Source organism: Curcuma longa, chromosome 2, assembly GCF_044706935.1.
Source record: "Curcuma longa cultivar G26 ecotype Majalengka, Jawa Barat chromosome 2, ITB_CL_G26_1.1, whole genome shotgun sequence".
NCBI lineage: Eukaryota > Viridiplantae > Streptophyta > Magnoliopsida > Zingiberales > Zingiberaceae > Curcuma > Curcuma longa.
In genome coordinates, this window is record NC_133862.1 from 16,282,392 (window position 1) to 16,307,735 (window position 25,344).

Sequence of the window (25,344 nt, forward strand, 5' to 3'; positions counted from 1 at the left end):
CAGAAAGGAAAAAAAACAAACAACGCCTCTGTGCTGTTCTTCCGACGGCCAAACAGAACAGGTAAATATCTAACATTTTGCTCTGATACCATTGTTGATCTGTGTACCTGTTGTAGCGTGAAAAATTCCGATTGGAACTGCTCTCGTCGGAAGAACAATCACGAGGAAATCACTTCAGATTTCCACAAACCAAATCCTCCGATTTGGTGTTCTTCTCACAGCGTTGGAAGAGAAATCGCGGGAGAAGATATGAACACGTGTCGCTCGGGAAAAAGCCAGAAGCCGTTGACCACCGCTCGGGGAGAAGGAAGAAACAGAGCATTAGGGTTTCGGGGTAGCCACAGCAGATGGCGCTGCGTGAGGAAGAAGATCACGCACGAAGCCCTGTTTTCCTCTCTGCCTTTATCGCGATTTCCCACCGCGTGAGAAGCTACAGTGCTTGGGTCAGCACGTGTTATGTTGTGTTGTATTGGCTGAATAGGATCACACGATTAGGGTTGGATTAACTAGTTGATAATGGGTTGAACCGGACCAGATTCGATTCAAATCCATACTGTAGCAAATCAGATTTGTATTGGTTTATTTGATTCACTAACCAAATGAACTCCGATTTGACCCAAATTAGTGTTATTTATTTCATCTTCACAAGACAAAACTTCTCATAACATCTGTTCTGCCAAAATCTCTTCCATCATGAGCCAAAATATGTTGGTTCAATTTGATTCAAAATCAAATCATTCGATTCACTAACCAAATGACCTCTGATTTGAACAAAATCAGTTTTGTTTATTTCATCTTCATAAGACGAATTCCATCACTTTATCCTTTGTCCGATCCAACTAGACTTTATTTCTCTCATTCTGAGAATCTAATTCTTAAGCTCGTTTTAAGTCCTTTAGAGAACTTGTAGTGCGTGTGACCCAATAGGTTTCCGGTTATGTTGGTCATCCGTAATTAACCATTAATTATAAAACGATCATGAGTGACACCTAGTAGTACATCATGATCCCCAATTGATCAAAAAATCAACAATTGGTTCCAGAACATTTCTAAATCCTTCAGCAGCTCCAATTAATCGTGCCTCGTTCCTTTCACCGTCTTATACCCGCTTGGTTCAGGACATAGTCTATGTGTTAGTCCCCACTAGGCTGACTACGTCATACCTAGCCCAAGCTGCTTTCTTGTCTTGTGGATTCACATTACTTGTACATGTGTCCAAGAGTACCGTACTCTTGACATGTAATGCTTTGGCCAAAGACTTTTAGTAACAATCTTGACAAGCGGCCGCAGGATATATATCTCCTTTTAAAGGAGTGGTGAATCCTCTGTGGGCTATTCAAATACCTTTGGGTACTTCGACTTATACCCAATCATCTCGGATCCACACCTCCTGGGAGATGTTTGCTTAAGATGTTAAAGTATAAGTCTCCATGACCAAGATGACTTGAATACTGCAAGTCAAAGGAAACTCGCACTTAAGCTGCACTAAAATCTTCATTGACAATTGTATCAAACTATATGAAGTCTCAAGGTAGGTCATTCCAATGAACTGGTTACCTTTAATCAACATCCACATTTAACAATCAACATCCAATGTCTCCAGTAGTGAGATCAGTTGCTTGTAAGGAGTTCAAACGTGCTAGTCTCAACAGAATCGATGACGTCCGTGCTCATCAATTCCTCGACTAGGGATAATTTCAATACATTCATAATTGCACATGTAGAGATGCTCACGAGTTGTGATCCAATCATAAATTCTCTCATGCTATGAATCGTATTGCGGACATTCAGTATTTGAGTTTAAGATTCAATTAAACACACATAAAATATACACTTAAATAGTGAATTGCTATTTATCCAATAAATAGTATAACTGTAAGATGATTGCTTTAGGGCATCCCTCAAATCTAACATTTTCAATGTAGGACTTTGATTGTAATTCCAATAATAAGAATATTATCACTCATTTCCATCAACAATATTCCTTCCTCCTTCCTCCTTTTTCCTATATATACATGGTCATTAATTCATTGATTGACTACTTATCTTTTTGTGTATTGTAGGAAATTTTGAAAGGACCATATTGATGAGGAAGAGTGCATAAGAAGTAATGCACAAGGAAAGTTTCAAATATTTCCACCTCGAGTGTCTTCAATTGCGCTGCTATATCCCTTATCTTCATGATGTGCTCTCGCACATCTTTCACACTGGTGAGCCTTAATGATGAAAACTCCATTATTAGGGTGCTAGCAAGGGTCTTATCTGAAGTTGTAAATTGCTCATCAATTACTTTAAGTAGGTCCTAGGCTTTTTCATACTTCTCAATCAAACCACAAATACTAGTAGAGATTTTGATCTTTCTGAACATTATACAGAGACGATTAGATCACTTCCATTTTTCATAAAGGTCAATCTCATCAAAAATATTGATTTCATCAGATGGTTCATCTTTCCTTATGACATAGTCAATGTCCAATCACCTCAAATGAAGGAGAATTCTTTCTTTTCAGACTTTATAGTTATCACCCTTGAGTTTGGGGATAGTATAATGCATATAAGAGAAATTCAAAGATTTTGCTGTATAAATTAAATATATGCTTATTTTTAAAAAATTGTGAAAAATACCATATTTTATCGATGTAAATCATGTTTAGAGAAAAATCTAGTGACATAAAACTTACTGCTAAACTTTTAATTCAATTAGATTTTATTATAATTTTATAATAAAACTATCAATTTTTTTCTTTTACTCTTGTGGGTAAATTAAGAAAATATAATTCGATATTTTATTCTGATTAATCATATAAATATAATAAAGATCTCTCTGAGATAAAATTTATTATGTTTATATAATTAATATAATTTATGTCTATTTATTATGTTTATATAATTAATTATACTAGTACCTCAAGCATTAGACCAAGGTAGGAGCAAAGACTAGTCTATGAATAACTCTCTTTGATCATGTCTTTTGATGTCACGTTGTAATTCCTATTAAACTTAATTATTCAAATAATGAATCTTCATGAGTCAAAAAATTTTCAACTTAATTTACATGTATAATTTGCAAGCACAATATCAAATTATATGTATATTAAGAAAAATTCACAATAATTGATATATCATATATGAATTTATTCTAAAAAAATAAGTATTCATAATTTTGGAAGGATAATATTTCTAAACATTAAATTTAGAAATTTTATTTTTTTTTCAAATACCAAATTTAGAAATTTTTAAAAATTTCCAAATATCAAATTTTATAAATTTTTTCAAGTATCAAATTTAGAAATTTTCCAAGCAGCTCTTTAAATTAAAAAATCTCCCAAGCTTCTAATAGATTCTACAGACCCAGGGCTTATAAGGTAAATGACCTAGGGCTCATAATGTAAATCTGAAAATAAAAGGTCACGCGATCATGAAATTGCATGAAAATGTTTTTCAAAAAATTTACTTGATTGAAAATTATATCAAGACGAAGGTAACTAATACCGACTATTAAAAATTTACATCATATTTTATACTAAATAAATATGATAATTGAATGTGAAAAAAGAATTGATTATTACCTTCAACTATTGATATTTTGAAGAACGCTTTGAACATCACTTGTATATCGCTTAATGCTTTAATGTATTCTAAATACTTCAAACCTCTTTTATAGATGATATTATTTTTGAAGGTGTGTATATTTTGAGACCATAAAAATTATTATTTATGGGGAACTCATTGTCATCATTGAGTCAATTCTTAAAGATGGTGACAAATCATGACAAAATAATCATATACAAGATATGATATGTATATTAAAATAAGATTTTAATTAGTTATGCAAATTTAAATTTTATGATCATTTAATTAAGACAAAACTTTACGTATAATTAAAATTATGTGTTATTTATAATAAGATAAAATTTATAATCAAAATAAAAATTTTCCAATCACATAATTAAAATCTTATAACTAGATACTACTAAAATTTATAATAAAAATAAAATCTTTCAACGCTCCCAGAAACGTTGTGATCCATGCCCAATACGCATGCCATATAAGTCCGACGCTCCGGGAGACGAGTTCTGCCCTGTTTCGATCCGTGCTAAACCCATGCCGAGGGCCCGATTTAGATAATTATTATAATTTTTCTCACAATAAAAAAAAAAGAAAGACAAGCCGAAGGCCAAATACCAACCCAAACACCAGAGCCACAGCGGACAGCCGCGATGGCCGCCGCTGCTCCCGGCACCGGCGCCACGGCCCAGACCCCAATAGCCATCTTCTCTTCCTCCACTTCCACCTCCTGCCCATCCCTTTTCCCTCCTCTCTCCGTACTGTTCCTCTCCCCCTCACTCCCCGTCCGTCGCCTCCGGCTCTCCCTGCTCTCCCCTTCCCGCAGTCCCATCGTCGTCCGGTCCGGCCCCGGCGGAGGAGGATTCGGTGGTAGCGATGGAGGATCTGGAGGCGGAGGAGGCGATGGAGAGGAGAATGGCGACTCGGGTGAGAAGAACCGGGCCGAGGCGTTGCTCGTGCTGGCGGAGGCCAATCGAACTCTGGAGAGCCTCCCCAAGGACTTGTCCGCCGCGATTGAGAACCGAAGGGTCCCCGGGTTGATCGTCCGGAGGTTCTTTGAGCTCGAGAAGTCGCCAGTCTTCCGGTGGCTGCTCCAGTTTGGGGGATTCAAGGAGCGGCTCCTCGCCGACGACCTGTTCTTAGCTAAGGTCGCCATTGAATGCGGCGTTGGCATCTTCACCAAGGTCCTTCATTCTATCCCTTGCTTGATGGCCGTTCTTCCAAAATGTGGTCCTCCGATGGAGGAGGCCATTTTTGTCTTCTTCTACAAAGTATTCTGTCCACACTCGTTGAAGCTTTAACAACATAACTTTAATGATTTCCGTTGACTATTACATAGTATTTAAAAGAACTGCTCTATTTCATATTTTTATTTTTTTATTAAACTATGTTGTCAGATTGAAGTTTGTCGTGGACAAAATGTTTATTCATCCTGAAATTCAATTTTGTTTTGTTCCTTTCGCTCAACTCCTTCTGAAGCCGAGTCGATCCCTTCGTCGCCAAACCTGGTGTCTCGATTGCGTCCATGGCCTCAGTGTTAGTGTACCGCCTCGTGTGCTGCTTCGTCCCTGCGCCGCACAGAAAGGAACCGCAACAGAGCAACGCGCTCTCCCCGTGCTATCATCGTCTCTGCATCCATCAGCGATTTGCAGACACCGCAAGATCGGTTAACCTGACACCACACCGTCTGCTCAAGTCCCGGTCCTCTTGTCGAAGCTCTCAAGCTCCGCGTCTACAGACGCTCCGTCACAGCCACGGTGCACGCGAGCTCCCCATCCCTCCTGCCACCCAATCTCGCAGCTATCCCTTGCCGACACTGGCAGGAGGCGACTTCATCCCTCCATCCTTCACCACCAGTGAGCATCCGGTGGGCTCAACTTTAGCTGGTCGGTCGCCTGCTCCCTTACTGTAGAAGCACCTGCTGGAGGCGAATCACCCAATTGCTGGTCCCCATTGCTCCAACGACGACATCAACGAACTCGTCCACAACCCTAGATCGAGTTAGGACCGAAGCCCGTTTGCTCCAGGCAGATGACACTGCAACTTTAATTTGATTTTTGTAGATTAGTACTGTAACTTTAATTTGCTTTTTGTAGATTAGACCGACTAATCTGTAAGATCTCATATTAACCTTTGTTTAGTAGTTAAATTACTTCCGCTACACTAAACCGAGTGAGAAAATATTTGAGCCCTCTCGAGGTGGATATCATCCCAGCACCTGCACAACAATCTTCGGCAATAACAGAATAATCTCGCATTGCCCTAGGAAAGTCATTTCTCATTTGGAAATTACTTTTATTTAATTTAGCCTGTTATCAAATTTCCTTCATCATTTAGCTCAATCTTCTCATAAATCCTAGTTGTTTTCCGTAACCACAAAAAAAGTTTGTTTAGCCTTCCTTTGCCTTGTCATATTTTGTAGTTTAATTTATCACTGCAAGAAAATAATATCTTTGTAGTTCTTTGTGCCTTTAGTTTACTAATATTACAAATTTTATAAAATTTATTACTCTGAACTCTTAGCCTAGTATGCCAAAGCACACTGTGAACTCTAGATAGTAGGTGTGCGATCCTTGAAACATGCATCCACGCTGTGAACTCTTAGGTTGTATAATTCAACACACAATAGCACAATAGACCTTATTCATGGATTACAACTACTAAATAGGCAAATCGAAGCACTTATAAAGGACTTTATTAGAAAAAATGAGTTCATGTGCTATCATTGCATTACTGACATTGAAAAAAGATCAATGTGCATTGACAATTGTGACATCAATAAAATCATAGGTTTTCTACTTCTAGATTTAATAACATGCACAAATTGATGGTAGGAACTAAATGTTTATTCAAGATCGATTTACGTAGTGAGTATCAGATACAGAGTTAGTTAGGAGATGAGTGGAATATCACTTTTAAAACATATGATGAACTATATCTTTTGACTTTTGAATGCCCTAACTATTGATGCAAGGAGTACTAGATGATCGAACCACAGTTTTGATAATGGCAAAGGGTTCAAGTTAAGTCTGTGAAGTGGACTAATGAGCTAAACTAAGTGTACAAGTAACACAGAGAAGTCCTAGTTGCGGCTAGGCAAAGAAAGACATGATTTGGAGGATTGGATAAGGAAGTCCCGGTCAGGAGAACTAAGCAAGGAAGTTCTAGTCAGGAGGACTGGATAAGAAAGACTTGGTTTGGAGGACTGGGCAATGATGTCCTGATTTGGAGGACTGAGCAGGAAGACTTAGCAGATTAGGAAAAATCTAGGTGGGTATGGAGGACCGGACGTCTAGCGGTGGAAGTTCTGGGGACCAAGGATCAGAGGCTGAGTAAAAGTCTAACATGTCTAGAGGACCGAGTTGGCAAAAGGTAAATTCTTCCGAGTGGAGTGAGTGAGGACGCGTTCCCGGGAAGGGGAACAATAGGTGTTGGTCTGACTTAGGGTTTCATTAGAAACCTAAAGTCAAGACTGAAAGTTTGTCAAAACTGTCACTTTCCTGTTTATATTTTGTTTTGGACTAACTTGTAATGTAGGAAAGGAGGGACTGAAACTTTGTGTTTCAAGCGCCCTTATCTGGATCCAGGCGATCGGATGGTCCAAACGTTCGGAAGGGATCCAGGACCCCGGATGATTTGATAGTGAAAATTAGATCTGAAGCTCTCAAGTTATTTTTTTTTAAAAAAATGTGTATAATTTATATTTGATTTAGTAAATACTTGTTACACATCTCTGGTTCCATATTCTCTTAATGATTAAAAAAATTACAAAAATACATGTTATTGGTAACATATTCACTTTTAATTATTAAAAGTCTCCATATCACATTGGTACTATGAGAAATGTTTCATAAGATTCTTCTGTTTCACTCAGGTGATTGTACTTTTAGGAAATGAATGCCGATGAGTTTTACTGTGACAATGCATGACAAACATTGTAGTATGCCTGCTAGGAGTTTACTTTTATACTAATCTGTACAAATGTACAATTATTCTGGTTAGTACAAAACAACTATTGATTTAACTGATTTAAAGAGCATGAAGCTGCCTGAATTCTTTTCTAGATAGATTTTCTATTTTTTCCTAACTATGATGATTATGTTGATTAAATGTGTCATATACACAGTCAATAATCACTTCATATGTCTGCTCATTTCTGGAATACGAATTTGAACAAATTTCATTGTTCAATGACTTGAAATTTAAAGTTCTTGGATGTAATTGGTATTGGTTTAGGCCTTAAGGGCCATTTTTATACCCCCATTAAAAGTAATTTTCATTTATTATTAATTTTGAGGTGCATCCAGAAGTGAAGTGTAAAGGGAGGGATAGGGTTTACAGGTTTGTAGTTGGAGGAGGATTATTCTTGGTTCATTGTTTACAATTCCTAAAAAATGGGCATTTTGGAAAATTTTCATAGTTCTGACTAATTATGAAATAGCGATTCCTGGAAGTTTCAGGGACTAGTGCAGTCATTTGTCAGCCTATCTAAACAGCAGCCATAAATGAAATAGCAATTCATTACGTCTTTCCTAAGCAAACAGCAGAACTGATATCATTGCCTGGTTCATCTAAGGACACAGTTGATATTCCTTCCATGCAGATTTGACATTGTGTAGGTGGTTTGAGTAAATTTATTTGGCTTGAATTATCATTGTAGAAGTGAAATTATTTATTATATATATATATATATATATTGTAGTAGAGTGTAAATTATGCAGGGATATCATGAAAATATTCATTTAAGAAAATAATACAAAAAAATACCTGCATATTCTCTTTTTGGCTTCGTATTTTTTGGTGTCCTTTCTTAAGTGTTTGGTGACTAAAAATTTTCACTTGCAGATTGACAAAGTGCACACGTTTCTTTTACCCTTTATGGCATTTATTCAAATTTTTAACGAGATGATTTCTTAGATAACTGAAAATAGGTGGTTCAGTCATGATCTAGATCACACTTGCAGATTGACTAAGCGCACATTTATCTTCTAGTCTTTATGACATTGCTCAAGTTTTTAATGACGTCTTGTCTTAGAGTCCATGCAGTCTTATTTTCAATTTCTATACTGTTAATTCATATCTTTATTCCTAAAAGAATCTTGTTTTCCTCTAATTCTGATCTCTTGGCCTTACCCAGACAGCTGCTGAGTGGGAGCGTCGCAGAGAGAAGTTTGTGAAGGAACTGGATTTTGTCTTTTGTGATGTGGTATGGCTTATTTTGGTGAAGTTCCATTGATAGATTGTTCCAGTAATTTACTGTTTATGGATTGAGCATTGGCCTTTTCCCCCTTTTCGTTTAGGATGATTGGTTTTCTTAGTCATGGTATCTAGATTTTAGATTCATATATGTAAGGAAAATGGGAATAATTGATACTAGATTGTTGAAGTGAGATAGATCCCAATCAGTCACAAAATGATTAATCACTTTGGAGGAGAATACCTTGCATGAGCCTCAAAAAACCTAGGACTCCCCTATGTGAGACTTGGCTACGGGTGAGGTTTTAGGAATAACCAGATCTGACCCAATTTCATTTGGGGTATATAAAGATTGGCTAACCCAAAATTTTCATGTTGGATTAGGTTTTGATGGACTATAATTGTTTAATTTATCTAATATTTAATATTGGAAAAAATATATAGAAAAAAAGATTTGCTTTTGGTTTTATTGACTTTTAAAAAAGTTTATGATAGTGTAGAATTGTAATGTGTGTGAGTGGGGGGGGGGGGGGGGGGGGGGTTGAATAACGCATATTAAAAGTTAGGAATTTTAAAAATATTTTTTAAAAATTTTTTGCAGTGGAAATAAAATAAATAATTTTGAAATTAGAGTAGCACTAAAGTTTAAATAAGAGTAAGAGAAAGATGGACATAGAGATTTAATGTGGTTCAGTAACTCCTTGATTTTTTTTTCACGGCCTATTGATTCATTAGGTGAATCACTCCTCATTAAACCCACTATATTTGTGCCTTTTTGAATTTTAGAGGTGGAGAAATCTTTACAAAATTATGGTCAACACATGATTTAAAACAAGGTATAGAAAGCTAAAGTATAATGGACAAGTCATATAATAACAACTCAAGAAAATAATACTAAAATTAGAAATATCAAGCTGCTGAGCGCTTTGCTACCTATGAAAATCCACTAAAGGAGCACTCTTGAAGGAGCATAAAGAGAGCCTTTTTCGTAAGCCTTTTGCAATTATTGTATTTGTTTTTTGTCTTTGGACGTTCAATAGAGGCTCTTATTTATAGCAATCGAAATTTGCATTCTAGTCAACTACTATTGGTCATATAGTTGATCAGAGATCATCTCATTTGCTGCCACATATACCATTTCATCTAGATTATCTATGAACAATGATATGCAGCATGAAAAAATGTAGCATGAAATCAACATGACACACTGCATGCAGTGGGTCCCACATCTATGTAGTGAGATCCACAGTCATGTAGTTGAGTGTGTCATGTTGGTTTCATGCTGCATTTTTTCATGCTGCATATCATTTCTCATTATCTATTGACTGTTTATCTCCCCACTTCATTAGCTAGTGACTCATCATGTGGTCAATCACTATTGTTCATGTAGTTGATCAGCTTGGATAACTTTTGAAGTTGGATCTTATCAATAATTGTTTCCCTATCTATGTCAGTCTGCTGGCTGAGTAAATTTGGTCGACCAACTATGTTCATGTGGCTGAACAAATAGTTGTATCAAAAGGGCAACTTAATCCTTCAAGCTGCTCTAAACAATATGACACTAATAATAATAAGAATAATGAAGAATTAAATTATCTGTTGTTCAACTAAGATGTGGTGAAACAACTCTTCACAACTCAGTTGACTTCTTGTCAACTGTGTGATATTTTTTTCTTATCGCCATTTGTTGATCTGTCATCTGGTCAACAACTACTGTTCATCTAGTCGACCAACTATGTTCTTGTGGCTGAACAAATAGTTGTATCAAAAGGGTAACTTAATCCTGCTAGTTGCTCCAGAACACCAGCTAGTTTATTGGTCAAGTTAATTGCCTAGGTTGCAAGAGATTACCCTTGTCCTAGATAAAGAGGCACTCTTCTCTTTTGAATTTCTTATCTTTTGCCTAGCATTCAGTCTACTTAACCAATCGAGACTTCCAGCCTGCTTGGTATCCGGTCTTCCTAATCTATTGGGATCTCCTTCCTTCCATGTCGGACAAACGTCTTGTCTGCTAATTCATTTGTTTGTCAAATGTCCGGTCTATTTGACCGATCTGAACTTCTTTTTGTTTGTCAAATGTCTTGTCTATTTGACCCATTTGGATTTCCTTTTGCCTGCCAAGTGTTCAGTCTACCTGCCCTATTTAGATTTTATTGTGAAATTTCCTGTACTTATACGTTTGACACACATGTTAGATTACACAAGGTCTAATAACTCTTTGTTACACATCAAAATAAGGAATTAATCATCCAGCACTGCCTACACCAGCAGATAGGTCCTTAGATAACTCTTTAGGGGTTTTATTGAGAAGCAAGCAATATTTAGTAATTACATTGGTGATTAGTAAGGGAATGTTATTATTAATGCTAGAGTTACTGGTGGTTTGACAAGTGAATTTCTTGTAATTGTAGGGTCACATTAAGGGTAAGCTGCAAGTCTATCTTTTCACATTATTAATAGATGAACTAACAAATCATATTCAGAATAGACTTCTTTAGTGTTTGATATTTGCTGGCAATATTATGTTATTTCGATGTGAGTGTAATTATATTAACTTCGAAGCTTGAATAATGGTGAAACAATTTATAAACTAAAGGCTTTAAGATAAGTGGAAATTGAAGAAAATATATGAATTGAAATTTCATTTATAAGAAAGGATAATATAAGATAGATGGAGAGGAAATTCCAATAAGGGAGACACTTGTACTAGAATACAAAATAGATGACCAAAATGGATATATGCTTCTGGAGTCTTGTTAGTTGTGTGACCCTTATGCTAAAAGTAAACTTTTATATGACTATGGTATGATTACGATCGACTATACTTTTTGGATTGCAGGGATAAACTTTTAAGACGTAGCATTTGTAATGGTATATGCAATAGAGATGGGAAAACTAAGAGTGTGGAACTACTCTAAATACTAATATATGCAAATTAGGTGTAACTTCAATAGTTGATAAATTGTGAGAATTTTGATGATATATTGGTATATTTTATACCTAGAAGAGATGAAGCAATTAAAGTTGAAGCAAAAATGAATAGGACCCAATAAAATATTAATTAATGTCATAGAAAATGATTTAATTGATTGATATGCCATTAATGATGTTACCTTGCATAGATTTTGACTGAGGGATAAAAAAATCATGCAGTTGACCCTCAATAGTTGGTACAGATATTTGATGATGATGATGTGCTAGTCATCTAGAAATAACATGAAAAAAAATTAAATTCTAAAATAATTTATTTTTTGTGGCTTATAATAAGTCATAACAACTATATACATCACCTTTTAGAAGCACGACAATCATGGCTTTTGGTAGTGTTCACTGTTTTTGTTGAAATAGTTGTCAATGCTTATAAATTTGATGGTATTTAGACTGTCGACTCTCAGATCATTATAATGGTCATAATTCTATACAAAAAAGGCAACCCGATGCACGAAGCTTCCGCCAATGCAGAGTCTCAGGAAAGGATCTATTGTATGCAGTCTTACCTTGCTTTAGAAGAGGTTGTTTCCGAGTCAAAATCTATAAATTGAAGATAAATTCTAGATTTATTATAATTCTTAATTTTGATTATTTTACAAACATTATAGTTTAGCTATTTATAGAAATTAATCTATCTGATTTAATCTTAATGGCTATTATGTCCAACTAATATGATTATGACCAGACATCACAAGATAGTATTTAATATTTTATTTTAGAAATCATCTACTTAGGCCTATGTTCTCTATGTTGCGTACTGGAATGAGAAGTATGATATACAATGATGCATGAGTTGACATATTAGGAACATAAAAGAAACCTTTTGTTTTGAAGATTTTCATTATGATAAACAAATACATGCTCATTTGGTACTTGTAAACAACAGATGATAAATTTAGACCAGGGCCTTACATTTTCTTAATACTTGGCTCTGCTTATTGAAGTCTGAATCATTGGAAAGCTGGTTCAAACAGAAAATATTGATATCCTCAATTTATCATATAATTTGGGCCTTTTGATTATGTTCTCTTTTTGTAGTAAAGTAGATTATCTTGTATCATGCCGAATGGTGCACTTGAAATATATTGTTCAATAAATTATCGAAACTCAATACTAAATAACATGGGTAGTTTCTCATGTGCATCTTATTTTGACTGTGCCAATGAATAATGTGGCGTACCCACATTGGCATGTGTTGGCATGATACAACTGCCTTAAGATAGATTTTTGTTATTTCTGCTTATTCTCTAAAATTCTAATTCAAGTTCCTATAATTATATTTTTATAAGTAACTAAGTGGATGAAAATTATAATAATAAAACTTATATAAATTCATCTTTGTTAACGTTGAAGTAAAAAATGAGCATTTGAAATTCAATTTGTAATTGATATCTATCTCATTAAAAAGTAGAACTCTAAGTGAAAGACAATTACATGAGTAAAACTCATTTGAATTTATATTTGCATGCTTTTTTACTCATGCCAAAATGTATCAAGTATTAGTATGATATAATAAAATTTAATTCAATTGACCATTTTATTCCTATAATATTTTATTTTTATAAGTAAATACAACTGTTCCGGCTCGATGCCGACGACAGCCAAGCCATCAGTCAATAAGATGCCACGTCAACCTTCTTTAACCCGTCGACGAGAAGAACCGGAGGAAGACAAGCACTGAACGAACGGATTAGTAGGGTGCCGGGGGTTCCCGGCGAGGCCACTCCGACGCTCAAGTCAGGAACAGAAAAAGTAGTATAAGTGGTAGTATGTGAAGAGAATTCAAGATGGTTTTCTTTCATACCTGTGGGGTTTATATAGAGGTAGCGGGGACGTGATCTTCGGATCTCACCTACTACGATTGGTCGTGACAGCGCTATCAACGGACTGGTATCTGATAGTTTCCAAACATCTAATGGCTCACCGGTGTTGATTATCTTCATTCGACGGCTAGGATTAGCGGAGACCAAGTCTGGAAACTCAATCTTTGTAGTTATCCTTTTTTATGAGTTGATTAAGTCTGGCGAAGGAGTCAGCATAATTGTCCGTTGATAGCTGACCTGATGGCTGAGGTCGGAAGATATGTGACAGATCTGTATGAGTGGCCGGGCTGTGCGGGCATTGTCCGAGTTTATATGAATTGCCGAACTGAAGCAAGTCTGTGTCTGAGCTCTCATGCGTATGACCAAGCTGATCGGAGCGAGTGGTCGATTTCTCTGATACGTGTAGTCAAGTTGAACTAAATGTGGGACCGGACTCTCATGTGTATGGCCGAGCTGTCTGGGGCGCATGACTGAACTTATGGTGTGATACTAGGACCAAATTATGAGGTCGGTTCGTAAAGCCTAGGCCAAATCATGAGGTCTGCTTGTGAGGCTAGAACCAAGTTATGAGATCGGCATAGGATGCCAGGGCCAGGCCATGAGGTCGGCTTGCGTAGGGACGAGGTCGGTATGTGATACCGGAACCAGGTCATGAGATCGCCTCGCGTATGGCCCCAATCATGAGGTCGGCTGTTGAAACCAAGTCATGAGGTCCCTAAGATCGGTATGTGATGCAAGTATTTTATCGAGATTATAGTTGGGGCTAAGTGTGCATTGCCTGAGGCTAGAAAGAGCTCGGTACACGTGCTAGGGAACGTGCCTCCCTCCGCATGAGGTCGGCATCTGATTAATAACGGATGTACGAGCTAAAAGCAGAGAGGTCGGGGTTTTCGGAATGAGTATTGTACCCAATTTTCCTCACCTCCTTTCTCATCCGTTATCCACGTCATAGCTACATATTCTCGCCGGATCAACAACTAAATGAAAGACTATTCAAGCATGAATCCATCTAAATTTAATTGAGTTTCAGTACAACACGGTGCAGGAATTGTACCATTTCATTTAGGACTGAAACTAAGACATGAAATAATACTTTAAACTTTACTCTCCTGTTGGTTTTTCTTTTTCTTTTTCTATCTCTTTCCTCTCTCTAATTCCAATTTACCACCGACTCTATGCATTGGCACTCCAGAACAGTAGTGAACCTCCAGCATGCGTGGATATTTCAATTAAGAGTCTACTACCCTTATAAATATCTTGTCATATTAAGAATCTGGATGTAAAGCCTTTATCGAACATCTGCATGAAAATCATAAAATGCTTAGTTGTTGCCTAGGAAACTTCTATCAACACAATGACTAGCTAACTTATGGCTAATCTGATTTGTTGGCTATTTTGAACATTTCAGTGTGCTCTACGCTGGTTGGTTTTATAAGCTGTACCATCATTTATTCTCATTGCATGATTATCACTGTTGCTTAGGTAATGGCCATAGTTGCAGATTTTATGCTTGTGTGGCTTCCTGCTCCAACAGTTTCTCTCCGAGCACCTCTTCAGTTAAACACTGGACCAATTTCAAAGTTCTTCTATAGCTGTCCAGATAATGCCTTTCAGGTAAATGTTGCTATCATACTTGTTTGTACAACAACAACAACCAAGTCTTATCCCACTGCTATCAAATTATCTATTTGTTTGTATCCATAAATGAAAATTATTTTCTGACCAGATTGCTTTAGCTGGAACAACGTACTCATTCTTGCAGAGAGTTGGTGCAATTGTGGTAAATTACCTACATTTCGTGATTAGTTGTTTATGGTTAACTTATTCTGACTGATCTAGTAAACTTTTGTCCATAAATAGTTCTTTGAATTGCTCTCACGTCTTTTGCAGAGGAATGGCTCTAAGCTTTTTGTTGTTGGGACTGGTGCGTCTCTGGTATGCTATATACTTCTCCAATTGTATAACACTTTCACAATCCTCAGTTACTTTTGCTAGAGATCATGTGTTTTTGTTAAACTATGGGTTTTAGAATTTTTTGGCACTTGGCCAGAGCTTATCTAATATATACTTCTATAGTGATCTGGTATGATATGTGATGTAACTATATTTATGATATATAATATATATGGTATTTAGTAAACCATGTGGGGTTGGATTTTTTGCTTTTTTTTAATATGAGAATACCACCCGACTGGACCTAGAGTTTGGTAACCTAAAAATCCAAAATTTAGCCCTTAAAAACCTTCTTGTGTTGGTTTGGATAAGTTTTTTTTTGGATCAAGTGGAGTAGGTCATATTTTTTTAGCCTACCTATACTTAAGCACCATGAAGCAGAGATTAAAATTTCGTGCCGAGTCGGGCGAAACATTTCGTTCCGCTCACCGACTGACATTGGCACGACCCGACATCAAGCCCAGTTGCAGGAGGGATCACGCGACCCCGACGATTGGGCCGAGTGGTTGTGCGACCTCGGTGATCGCGCTGGAGTGGTTGCGCGACCAAAGTGGCCATGCGACCCTAGTGGCTGCGCTTGGAGGGGTCGCACGACCCTAGCGGCCGCGCTTGGAGGGGTCATGCAGCCCTGCGAATGAGCCGGAGGGGTCACGGGATTGCGTAACCTCGCGTCGGTGCATGCTGAGGTTGCGTGTGTGTCGAGAAAAAATTGAGTTTTTAAAATTAAAATGGAACTTTGATTAACTAAATTAAAGGTTTAATTAAATCCTAATAAAATTATTTAATTAAATATATATTTTATTTAAACCTTAATAAATTTTTATTTATTTATTATTATTATTTAATGAATCCAATCAACCCCTAATCTAAATAAATAATCAAACATATTTCCTAGAATGCTAATCAAATTATCCCATTAAAATATATAAAAATTTATTTAAAATTCTAATAAAATTTTATATATTCCTAAAATCCTCTACAGGGGTTGTGGTGTCGCAACGATCTCCACGAGAGCTATTACAACTGTGATTTTTTTCATTTAGTTAACTTTTTATTTTTTAAATATGTATTTTTTAAAAAATAAACTATTATTAATAGTTATAAAATGTTAAAAATTATTTCAAAATTTTTAAATAATTTTAAAAATTTTATAAAATAATTTAATTTTAAAATTAAATATAAATTTAAAATAATCTAAAAATTTAAAGGAAATATAATTCTTAAACATTTCAAATAAATTTTTTAAAATTAAAACTTTACAAATAGATTCCAAAAAATAATTTAAGATTTTCAAATAATTTTATAATTATTTTTAACCTTTGAAATGATTTTACAATTTAAATTTAATTTTGAATTTTAAAAATTATTTTTTTAAAAATAATTTTTATAACAATTTAATAAACATTATCTTATGAGAAAATATTGAAATATAAATTCAACATTTCAACATATAAAACATATTTAATAATCAAATATTAATAAAATTAATATACATTTATATTTAAAATTTAAAAAATATCGAAACTATATTGGCATGACACAATACGATATCGAAACCGTATCATTCCGGTCTAGGACCAAAACCTCGGCATGGGTCAAAATTTTAAACCTTGCCATGCAGTAGGACTTCATCTTGATAACAATGTGATAAGTTAAAAATCTTGAGATTATATGTGGAATTTTGCAAATCTGGTAGTTTGAAGATTATATGATAGTTGATTGGTTTCCTGAACTAAGAGTTATTTGCTAGGACTTCCTATTTTGTGTTTCTTATTTTCTTTTCTTTACAACATAAAAGTTCTGCTTCTTGTTACTTTTGGTATTGCCTTAATAGAAATAGGCAGCTATCATATTAAGAAGAGTTTACTTTTCATGTGTACCCATCGGGAGGATGAATAAGATAATCTCCTCATCTAAATTCTTGAACCACTGACTCTGCCGCAAGCCACTGTGGCTACGAGTGGCAAATATTCAGCCTCTTCCAAAGTATCTTCTAGTGGAGCAGATCCCAGTATTCTCAGTGTTACTGGACACAACTTGACTTTAGACTTTAGTTAGATTAGACTTCTAATATAAAAGAATCAGGAAACTTGCCTTTTGTTGAAAGGGGAATTAGCCCAGTCTTCTCCCCACCTTGAGAGGATATTTATTCTTCGGTTCAAGTTCAGTTTAAAATTTTAAATTGGTATGTGCAAAAAATAGGCTAATTTGGTAGCTTTTTGTTCAACTTCTTGGAGTCAAATTCTCGTAAATACGAGTCAAGGGATGGCTTATTGGCTCCAAATTTTCATATAAAGGACACAATGAGATAAAGATCCTCTTTAACCTCTATTTTGATTGATTGGATATCTCTCACAAGGAATCGAAGGAAGATGTGATGATTTATTCTAGACCTAGAGGATGTGGGAGGAAGAAGTCTGAGTTTGAAACCCCTTTCGAACATCCGATAAGCCTTCCTACAAGCCCATCAAGAAGGTTGAGATAAAAGTAACTGTAGACACACAAAGCCCTCTTGCCGCTTAAAGCTCAGCATTAACAGTCCAATGAAATCCATCTAATTGTGATGAGCTGCAAAAGAATAAACAAGGAGTGACCACTGTCATAAAAGTGAACACATAAAGGACACATGCTGCAAGATACATGGCAAACCAACAAAATGAAAGCCAGCCAGTGAAAGAGAAGATCATGGGAATATGGTTTCTGCTGAGTCTCTAACTATTATAGAAACAAATCCTTTCAGCAAAGAACAACTTGAAGTCCTCTAAAAGATGCTTCAACAAACTCTCAACAGCACATCAAAGATCATTGGTCGCTTTGCCAAAAGGAATTTTTTACATGCTCTGAGCGTTTCATGGAAAAATTCAGTCTTAGATAATTCACTAAGAACCAACATACAATAAGCAAGGAGATATTTCTTTGCTTAGTAATTATACTCCATGTTATGATAAGTACAATGTTCAAATAGTTGATGAATCTCTCTCTAAAGTAGAAGGCACAGGTTCTACTGCAATTTCAGTAAAACCAGGCGATGAAAGAGGAGCCTGGAGAAGACAAACGACAAAGGGTTTTCTACAGGGATGATCTAATCTGGAGAATGAACAAGATGTATCTTCTCTAAATTCTCAAAAACAATGTGACACATAGGAGAAACAATCTTCTTTTCGATGTTCCTACTTTTGCACATTTAATTCATTCTGAAATGGGATTGACTTCTCTGATTATGACTGTTCCTGACAGATGCTGAGTTTCTAATTGATTACAATTTAGATCAAGGATTTAAATCTCGAACCGTCTTGCTTGACACGATCAAGATTTAGCATTTCGTGATGGGAGTGATACACAACTTTGGGCGGCGCAGGCAAATCACTACTTGTCTCATGTGCCATCACAATGCCTATATTATCGTACAAGATTTTTGATATCTTGTTTGATATTGCTTGATTTTTGTGAGATTATTGGAGCAATGCATACCGGAGCTAGTGGCCTCCATGAAGAGGTCTTGAGGAAGCGAGCTAAGCGACAACAAATGCTCTCGTTAGGAGGCATTGAGAGTATGAGGAGTGGCAGTGGAGCTTTTGGAAGAAGTTGTTTGTTTGACATCAATTGTGCACAACTTCCTTGCTTGAACTGCTTATCTTGTCCATCGTCGACCAAGCTGCTAGCACCTAGCTCATCGTCCACAAGCTCCTTTGCTCCAACGATTCCACTCTCACCACTCGCATGATCAACATTTTTGGGAGTCTTAGGATAGACTTCTAAAACCATGATTATTATAATAATCATTAAATTAATTTGATTATTATATTGAGGCAGATTAATTTGATTAATATAATTATAATCATTAAATTGGTTAATATGAATATTATTTGAATTGATTTATTATAATTAATTGGTTTCATTGGTTATAATCAATTAAATCATTAACTAGTTTAATTGATTATAATTTGATTAGAGTTGTAATCAAATTAATTTCTTTTAAATTAGTAAAATTGGTCCTTTGATAATCATGTTTATTTGATTTATTAGTTACATTCTCTTTAATTGGAAAAGAAATCAAAACAATTAGTGGTCTTTCGGTTAGGAGCGTAGTAGCAAAAGTGAGAAGAGAGGAGTAAGAAATGAGAAGGAGAAGAGGGTGACCTTGTTGTCAACCATTTTTGCTAGAGAGGCATCAGTGCAAGAGTGAGCATTGCAAGTGTTGACTGGCAACAATGGTGGGGGATAGTAAGGTTATAGCGACAACAAAGCCATGACACTTTTATGCTTACAGACATGCCTCCTCTTTTTCTTTTTTGTGCTAGTGTCCCATGCAATAATAAATGTGACAAGTGTGTGAATGATTTTCTTTTAAATATTTTTATGTGAAGAGAAAAATTAAAATGAGTTGCAATAATATTATTTTTTGGTCTAATTAAATTTAATAATATGATTTAGACGTTTTAACTTTTTGAAGTTGTCATCTATGAAGATTGAGAAAAATGTTGTAGAGAAGTTAAATTGATATGGATCTTTGTTTCTTGTCACGCATGATAACAACTACTCGAGTAGGCAACAATGATTCAATAAAATAGTTGACAACATATTTTTGACATGAACTTTGAAAGAAGAAAAAGAAAGATTTGATTTTTTTAAATTTTTTAGATTAAAAAGATTGCAACAAAAGATTTTGACCTCATTTAGACAATTCTTAGCCCAAAGAAATGCATTGTTGCTAATGTAAACATTTAATTTAGATAAACACAGATCTGACACAGGTCGGTATGTAAAATATACATCTCATACATAGCAGAGCTCTTTCTTTAGTTAGCTGGTGAATTCGTATTTCCTACAAAGGAACAAATAGAACGATTGGTAGGTATTTTTTTCAACCAAAAATAGGAAACAACTAAAAAAAAAAAGGGCAGCCCGGTGCAAAGCTCCCGCCATACGGGGTCCGGGGAAAGGAAACAACTAGAAATAGGTCACAAAATTGTTAGGAAACAACTAGAAATGAAAAGTTTATTTATCAAAACGAGAGGACATAATGTGAATCTACATAACGTAATTTTTCATTTTGCCCCTGCCTAAAGTTTAGTTTATATATATATATATATATGTCAATTGAAATTTTAAAATCTTCAAAATATCCTTTGAAAGAAATTAGGACATAATTTATTTAACTAACCATGTACCTATTGCTCTTAAAAAGTAACTGAACCTGTAAATGTCAATTGGTATACATTTATATTTGAAAGTAAATAAGTCCCAAAATTGTATTAGCACAATATGATAGTGTACCTAGACAGTATAGTTAGAAACTGAAACTCTGGCTAATTGCTAAGAAACCACCTTATCAAAATTTTGGAACTAGTCCTTTTTTTTGTTTACTTTGTTTGAATGCTCAATGAAAGTTGTTAATTTAATTTAGAATTTGTTGGCTGAATGTTAGCTTTTTACAGATTGGTACAGGCATAACCAATGGTTTGATCAAGGCAAGGCAGGCAATTGGCAAGGATTTTGGAGTTGAAGCAGAGGATGTGCCCATAATATCAACCAGTGTTGCCTATGGTGTCTACATGGCCACTTCAAGCAACCTTAGGTTTAAATCTGAACATAACTTTTAACATCTGTTATTTATTCTATTCAACCTGGTAGTTTATTACCACAAAATTTCAAGGTATCAGAAATGAATAATATATTTCTGGTTTTTTTTTTTATGAATGCCTCTTGGTTTCTAGGTGTTATCATTCCAATATATTATGCTAGAGCTTGAATTCCAGTTTTAAGTTGGAAGGATTGTTGCAATTTGATTTGTTACATTTTTTAAGTTGAATTGATAGTAAATTAATAGGGGTAATTATTTACTAGTCTTTGGGTTGAATCTATGTGAATGCCCTTGTCTTGTCTTATGTAATAGACACTTGGAGATAATAATATCCCACATGAACTGTGCAAATCCTGCCGGAAGATCTCCTACCTCCTGACCGACAAAGGAGGTCTCCTCTCGGTCGCTGGAATCCCTGCGACCATCCTACTCGATGGTCATTGCAACTTCAATCACCCTAGTTGTGCCCTTTACCATGGCATTGTCTGCTTCTATTGGATGCACATGAACTTCACTGCTTGCTGCTACTATCCTTGTAAAGCCAACATCATCTGCAACTGGTGGTTGGTTATGTTGTTTTGCCCACCACCACTGACCGACACCTAGAGACGTCGTTTGCACCAGTTCCTCACGACCACAAGTTCTCAAACAAGCATCATTTTCTCCTGCTGACTACATGACGCCACCAATGTAGAGGAAACACTACTCGGACCCCAAACATCAGAATGAACCAAAGCAAAGGGGGACGTAGCTCGATTCACAGTGCGAAGAGAAAAAGAACTACGAACATGTTTTCCTAATTGACATGACTCACACGACAAAGACTTTAAGTGAGAAAGACCAGGATATAATTGTTTCAACTTATTAAGGCCTAGATGTCCTAACTGAGCATGAATAAGAAGCGGAGATGCCGCCATCGAACCAACAAGAGAGGATTGTTGAAGCCGATATAGGCCATGAGACTTACATCCGAAGCCAATCATCCTCCCCGTACTCCGGTCTTGTAAGGAAACAGAAGATTTAGTAAACGAGATGACACAATCCAGAGATCGAGTAAGTTGACTGATTGATAATAAATTAAATGGAGCACTGGGAGCATAAAGAACATTATGGATAGAAAGAGATGGAGAAGGATGAACAATACCAACACCTTGGGATTGAGTTTGAGAACCATTCGCCATGGTGACAAAGGGTAAATAACCAGAAGTAGAGAGAGAAGAAAAAAGAGATTTATTACTAGTGATATGATCAGTGGCCCCGGAATCGAGAACCCAAGGACTCGAAATGTGAGATATGCCAGCAAAGGAATTACTAGTGAGTGCAACGGTAGTAGGGGAATCAGAAGTCTTTCGATCCTCATACCACTTCAGAAAGTCGTCATAGGAAGGCGGTGGGGTCGGATCTGGTGGCAACTGTGAAGTGGAAGCTGAAGGAGTGACAGAACTCTGAACAATCTGTGCAGCACGAGAAGGTCGACCATGTAGACTCAAACATTTATCAATTGTGTGTCCTGGTCGGTGGCAATGATCACGCCAAGGGCGTCCTTTGCCACCCTTACGAGGTGGAGGTCTGTTGTTGTTTCGAGAGACCAAGGCTGATGAGTCGATATGACTGGAAGGAGGCAACGTCGAGACTTTGGCAGGAACACGAAGGAGAGTCGCCCAAGTACTGTCCATAGTAGCCTCTGTGGGGTTACCCAGGATCTGATCACGAACATGAGAATAGTCTGTGGGCAAACCATATAAAGCTAGAGACATAAAAAATTTCTTCCGATTTTCAAGCTCTGCAACAGGAGTGGCCGCAGGTGGAAGCAGTTCATTGAAGTCATAAAGAAGTCTAGACTAAGTCTAGACACCGAACCCAGATAAGTTGACATAGAATCCTTAATCTGATGGGCACTGAGAATGGTCATGAGATGTTCATAAACTTGATAGTCACCGAGAGGTATTTGTAAAAAGTTGTTGAGTCTGTGTCCAAACAGCTTTGCAGGTCTTGTGAGTGCGGAAGACATCCTTAAGAGATGGATGGATGGTGGCTCGAATAATACAACACAATTGAGCATCAACCTTTTTCCACAGAGGACGTTCGGCAGTTTGAATATCTTCTTCGATTTGGGTGAGATGTGTTTCATAACCCTGTCCAACAAGCCAAAGTTCTATGTGAGAGCTCCAGGAGGAATAATTCTTACCATCCAATAGCTCGGAAGAGAGCGGTGCAGTGATGTGGTTAGTAAAAATTGAGATATCCGATTTCGGAGTGCCAGTGGTAGCCATGGTGGGAACAAACGTTGAGGTCGGAGAGATGGAAACACGAGCGGTAGCAGCGGACGTCGGACAGCAGCGGTGCAGTGATGTACTCTGATCGCCGCCTCTGTTCACCACCTTGCTGCTCCTTGTTGCTGTTGGCTCTGGATCTGCAGCTGAGACTGGGTTGCTGTGTTGTTTGAGTCAAATTGCAGATGGGTGATCTCCTCCTTCACGCACCCGAGAGAAGCAACAGATGACACGAGGGCGTGGAGAGTCGGTCAGATTCTAGGGTTTCGACACCTCCACCGTTAGTCACCGCGGTTGGCAGAGTTAGGATCGGCGTCGCGTGGATGAAGTAACGGCGTCGCATAGCGGAGAAGACAGAAGCACGCGACCACGGGAAGAGTGGCGCGCGTTCGAGTGGCGGAAGACGCGCACGTTCTGGCGGCAGAAGCCGCGCGCGTTTGGGCGTTTTTGACGAGGAGCGCGTCAGGCTTGCAGTCGCGACGAGGAAGTTCGGGCGCCGAGAGCTGTACGCGTGGAGAGACGCTGCGACTCGGCACGATTCGGGAAAGAAAGAAAGAAAAGAAAAAAAGAGAGAGGGATGGCGGCGGCTAAGGTTTGACGGATAAACCTAACCCTAATCTCGCTCTGATACCATGTAAAAACAATATCATAGATTGTCATTATTACAAGGGATAAGCCCCTATTTATATACAAACATAGAGACCTATTCTAAGAGAATTATTTTATAAAAGAATATATTTATCTCTAAATATTCTAACATATCAATGTATGAAGCTTGGGATAAGCACAATATCCTTTTCTTGCAATCCCTTATTCTTTGATCCCAAGAATATGTGCACATTCTCCCAAATCCTTCATATCAAACTGCTTGGACAACCATATCCTTACGTCTGACAACACTTTGACATTGTTGTCAATGAGCAAAATGCTATCTACGTATAGTACAAGAAATACCACTACGTTTCTCTCACTTTTCTTGTATACACAAGACTCATCCGGACATTGAATAAATCGATAAGATTAGATTACTTCATCAAACCGGATGTTCCAAGATCTCGAAGCTTATTTCAGCCCATAAATAGATCGATTAAGCTTATATACAAGATGCTCTTTGTCCTTTCCAATGAATCCCTCTGGTTGCTTCATATAGATGTTTTCTTCAAGACTTCCATTAAGAAAAGATGTCTTGACATTCATTTGCTAAACCTCATAATCCATATGAGCAGCAATAGATAAAAGAATCCGGATAGACTTAAGCATGACTACCGACAAAAAGGTTTTCTCATAATCGATTCCCTCTTTCTGAGTATACCCCTTTGCAACAAGCCTTGCTTTAAAGGTTTCCACCTTGCCGTCTATTCCTCTTTTCCTTTTGTAGACTTATTTACATCCAATGACTTTTACACCATTTGGTGGTTCTACAAGCTTCCAGACTTGATTAGAATCCATAAATTCTATTTCAGAGTTCATTGCACTTTGCCAAGATGTTGCATCTTTGTCTTGGAGTGCTTCATCATATGTCTAGGGATCAGTTTCATGTTCATTAGGGATCAAGTTCGAAGACTCTCCCAAAAAACATGAATCTATCAGGCTGTCTAATAACCCTCCCACTACAACGAGGCACTACCTGTAATTGTGTATCATTAGTGACAAGTGATGTAGTTACTTGTGGTATCGTATCTTGTACCGTTGGTACTAAAGTAGAAGTGTCCCCTCTTATTTCCTCTAGAACAATCTTACTCATGGGCTTGTGGTTCATTACATAGTCCTCTTCTAAAAATCGGGCATTCGTGCTAACAATGACCTTCTGATCTTTAGGACTATAAAATAAACCATCCTTCGTTCCTTTAGGATAACCCACAAACAAGCGAACTTCCGTACGTGGTTCTAACTTATCAGCGTCTCCCTTCAGCATATGTGCTGGACTACCCCAAATCCGAATGTGTTTCAAACTAGG

The 25,344-nt window shown here is 36.8% G+C and overlaps 1 protein-coding gene across 1 annotated transcript in view; it reads left to right on the top strand.

Moving 5' to 3' along the window:
- The first annotated feature begins 4,160 nt into the window (after positions 1-4,160).
- The window catches only part of LOC141821403 (protein RETICULATA-RELATED 4, chloroplastic-like), a 33,610-nt gene continuing 12,426 nt past the window's right edge, over positions 4,161-25,344 (top strand). Inside the window, exons 1-6 of the mRNA XM_074708835.1 lie at positions 4,161-4,751; positions 8,705-8,773; positions 15,060-15,191; positions 15,304-15,357; positions 15,468-15,512; positions 20,969-21,108. Coding sequence (XP_074564936.1) covers positions 4,221-4,751; positions 8,705-8,773; positions 15,060-15,191; positions 15,304-15,357; positions 15,468-15,512; positions 20,969-21,108 — 971 coding nt within the window. The 5' untranslated portion in view covers positions 4,161-4,220. The remainder of the gene's footprint in view (positions 4,752-8,704; positions 8,774-15,059; positions 15,192-15,303; positions 15,358-15,467; positions 15,513-20,968; positions 21,109-25,344) is intronic.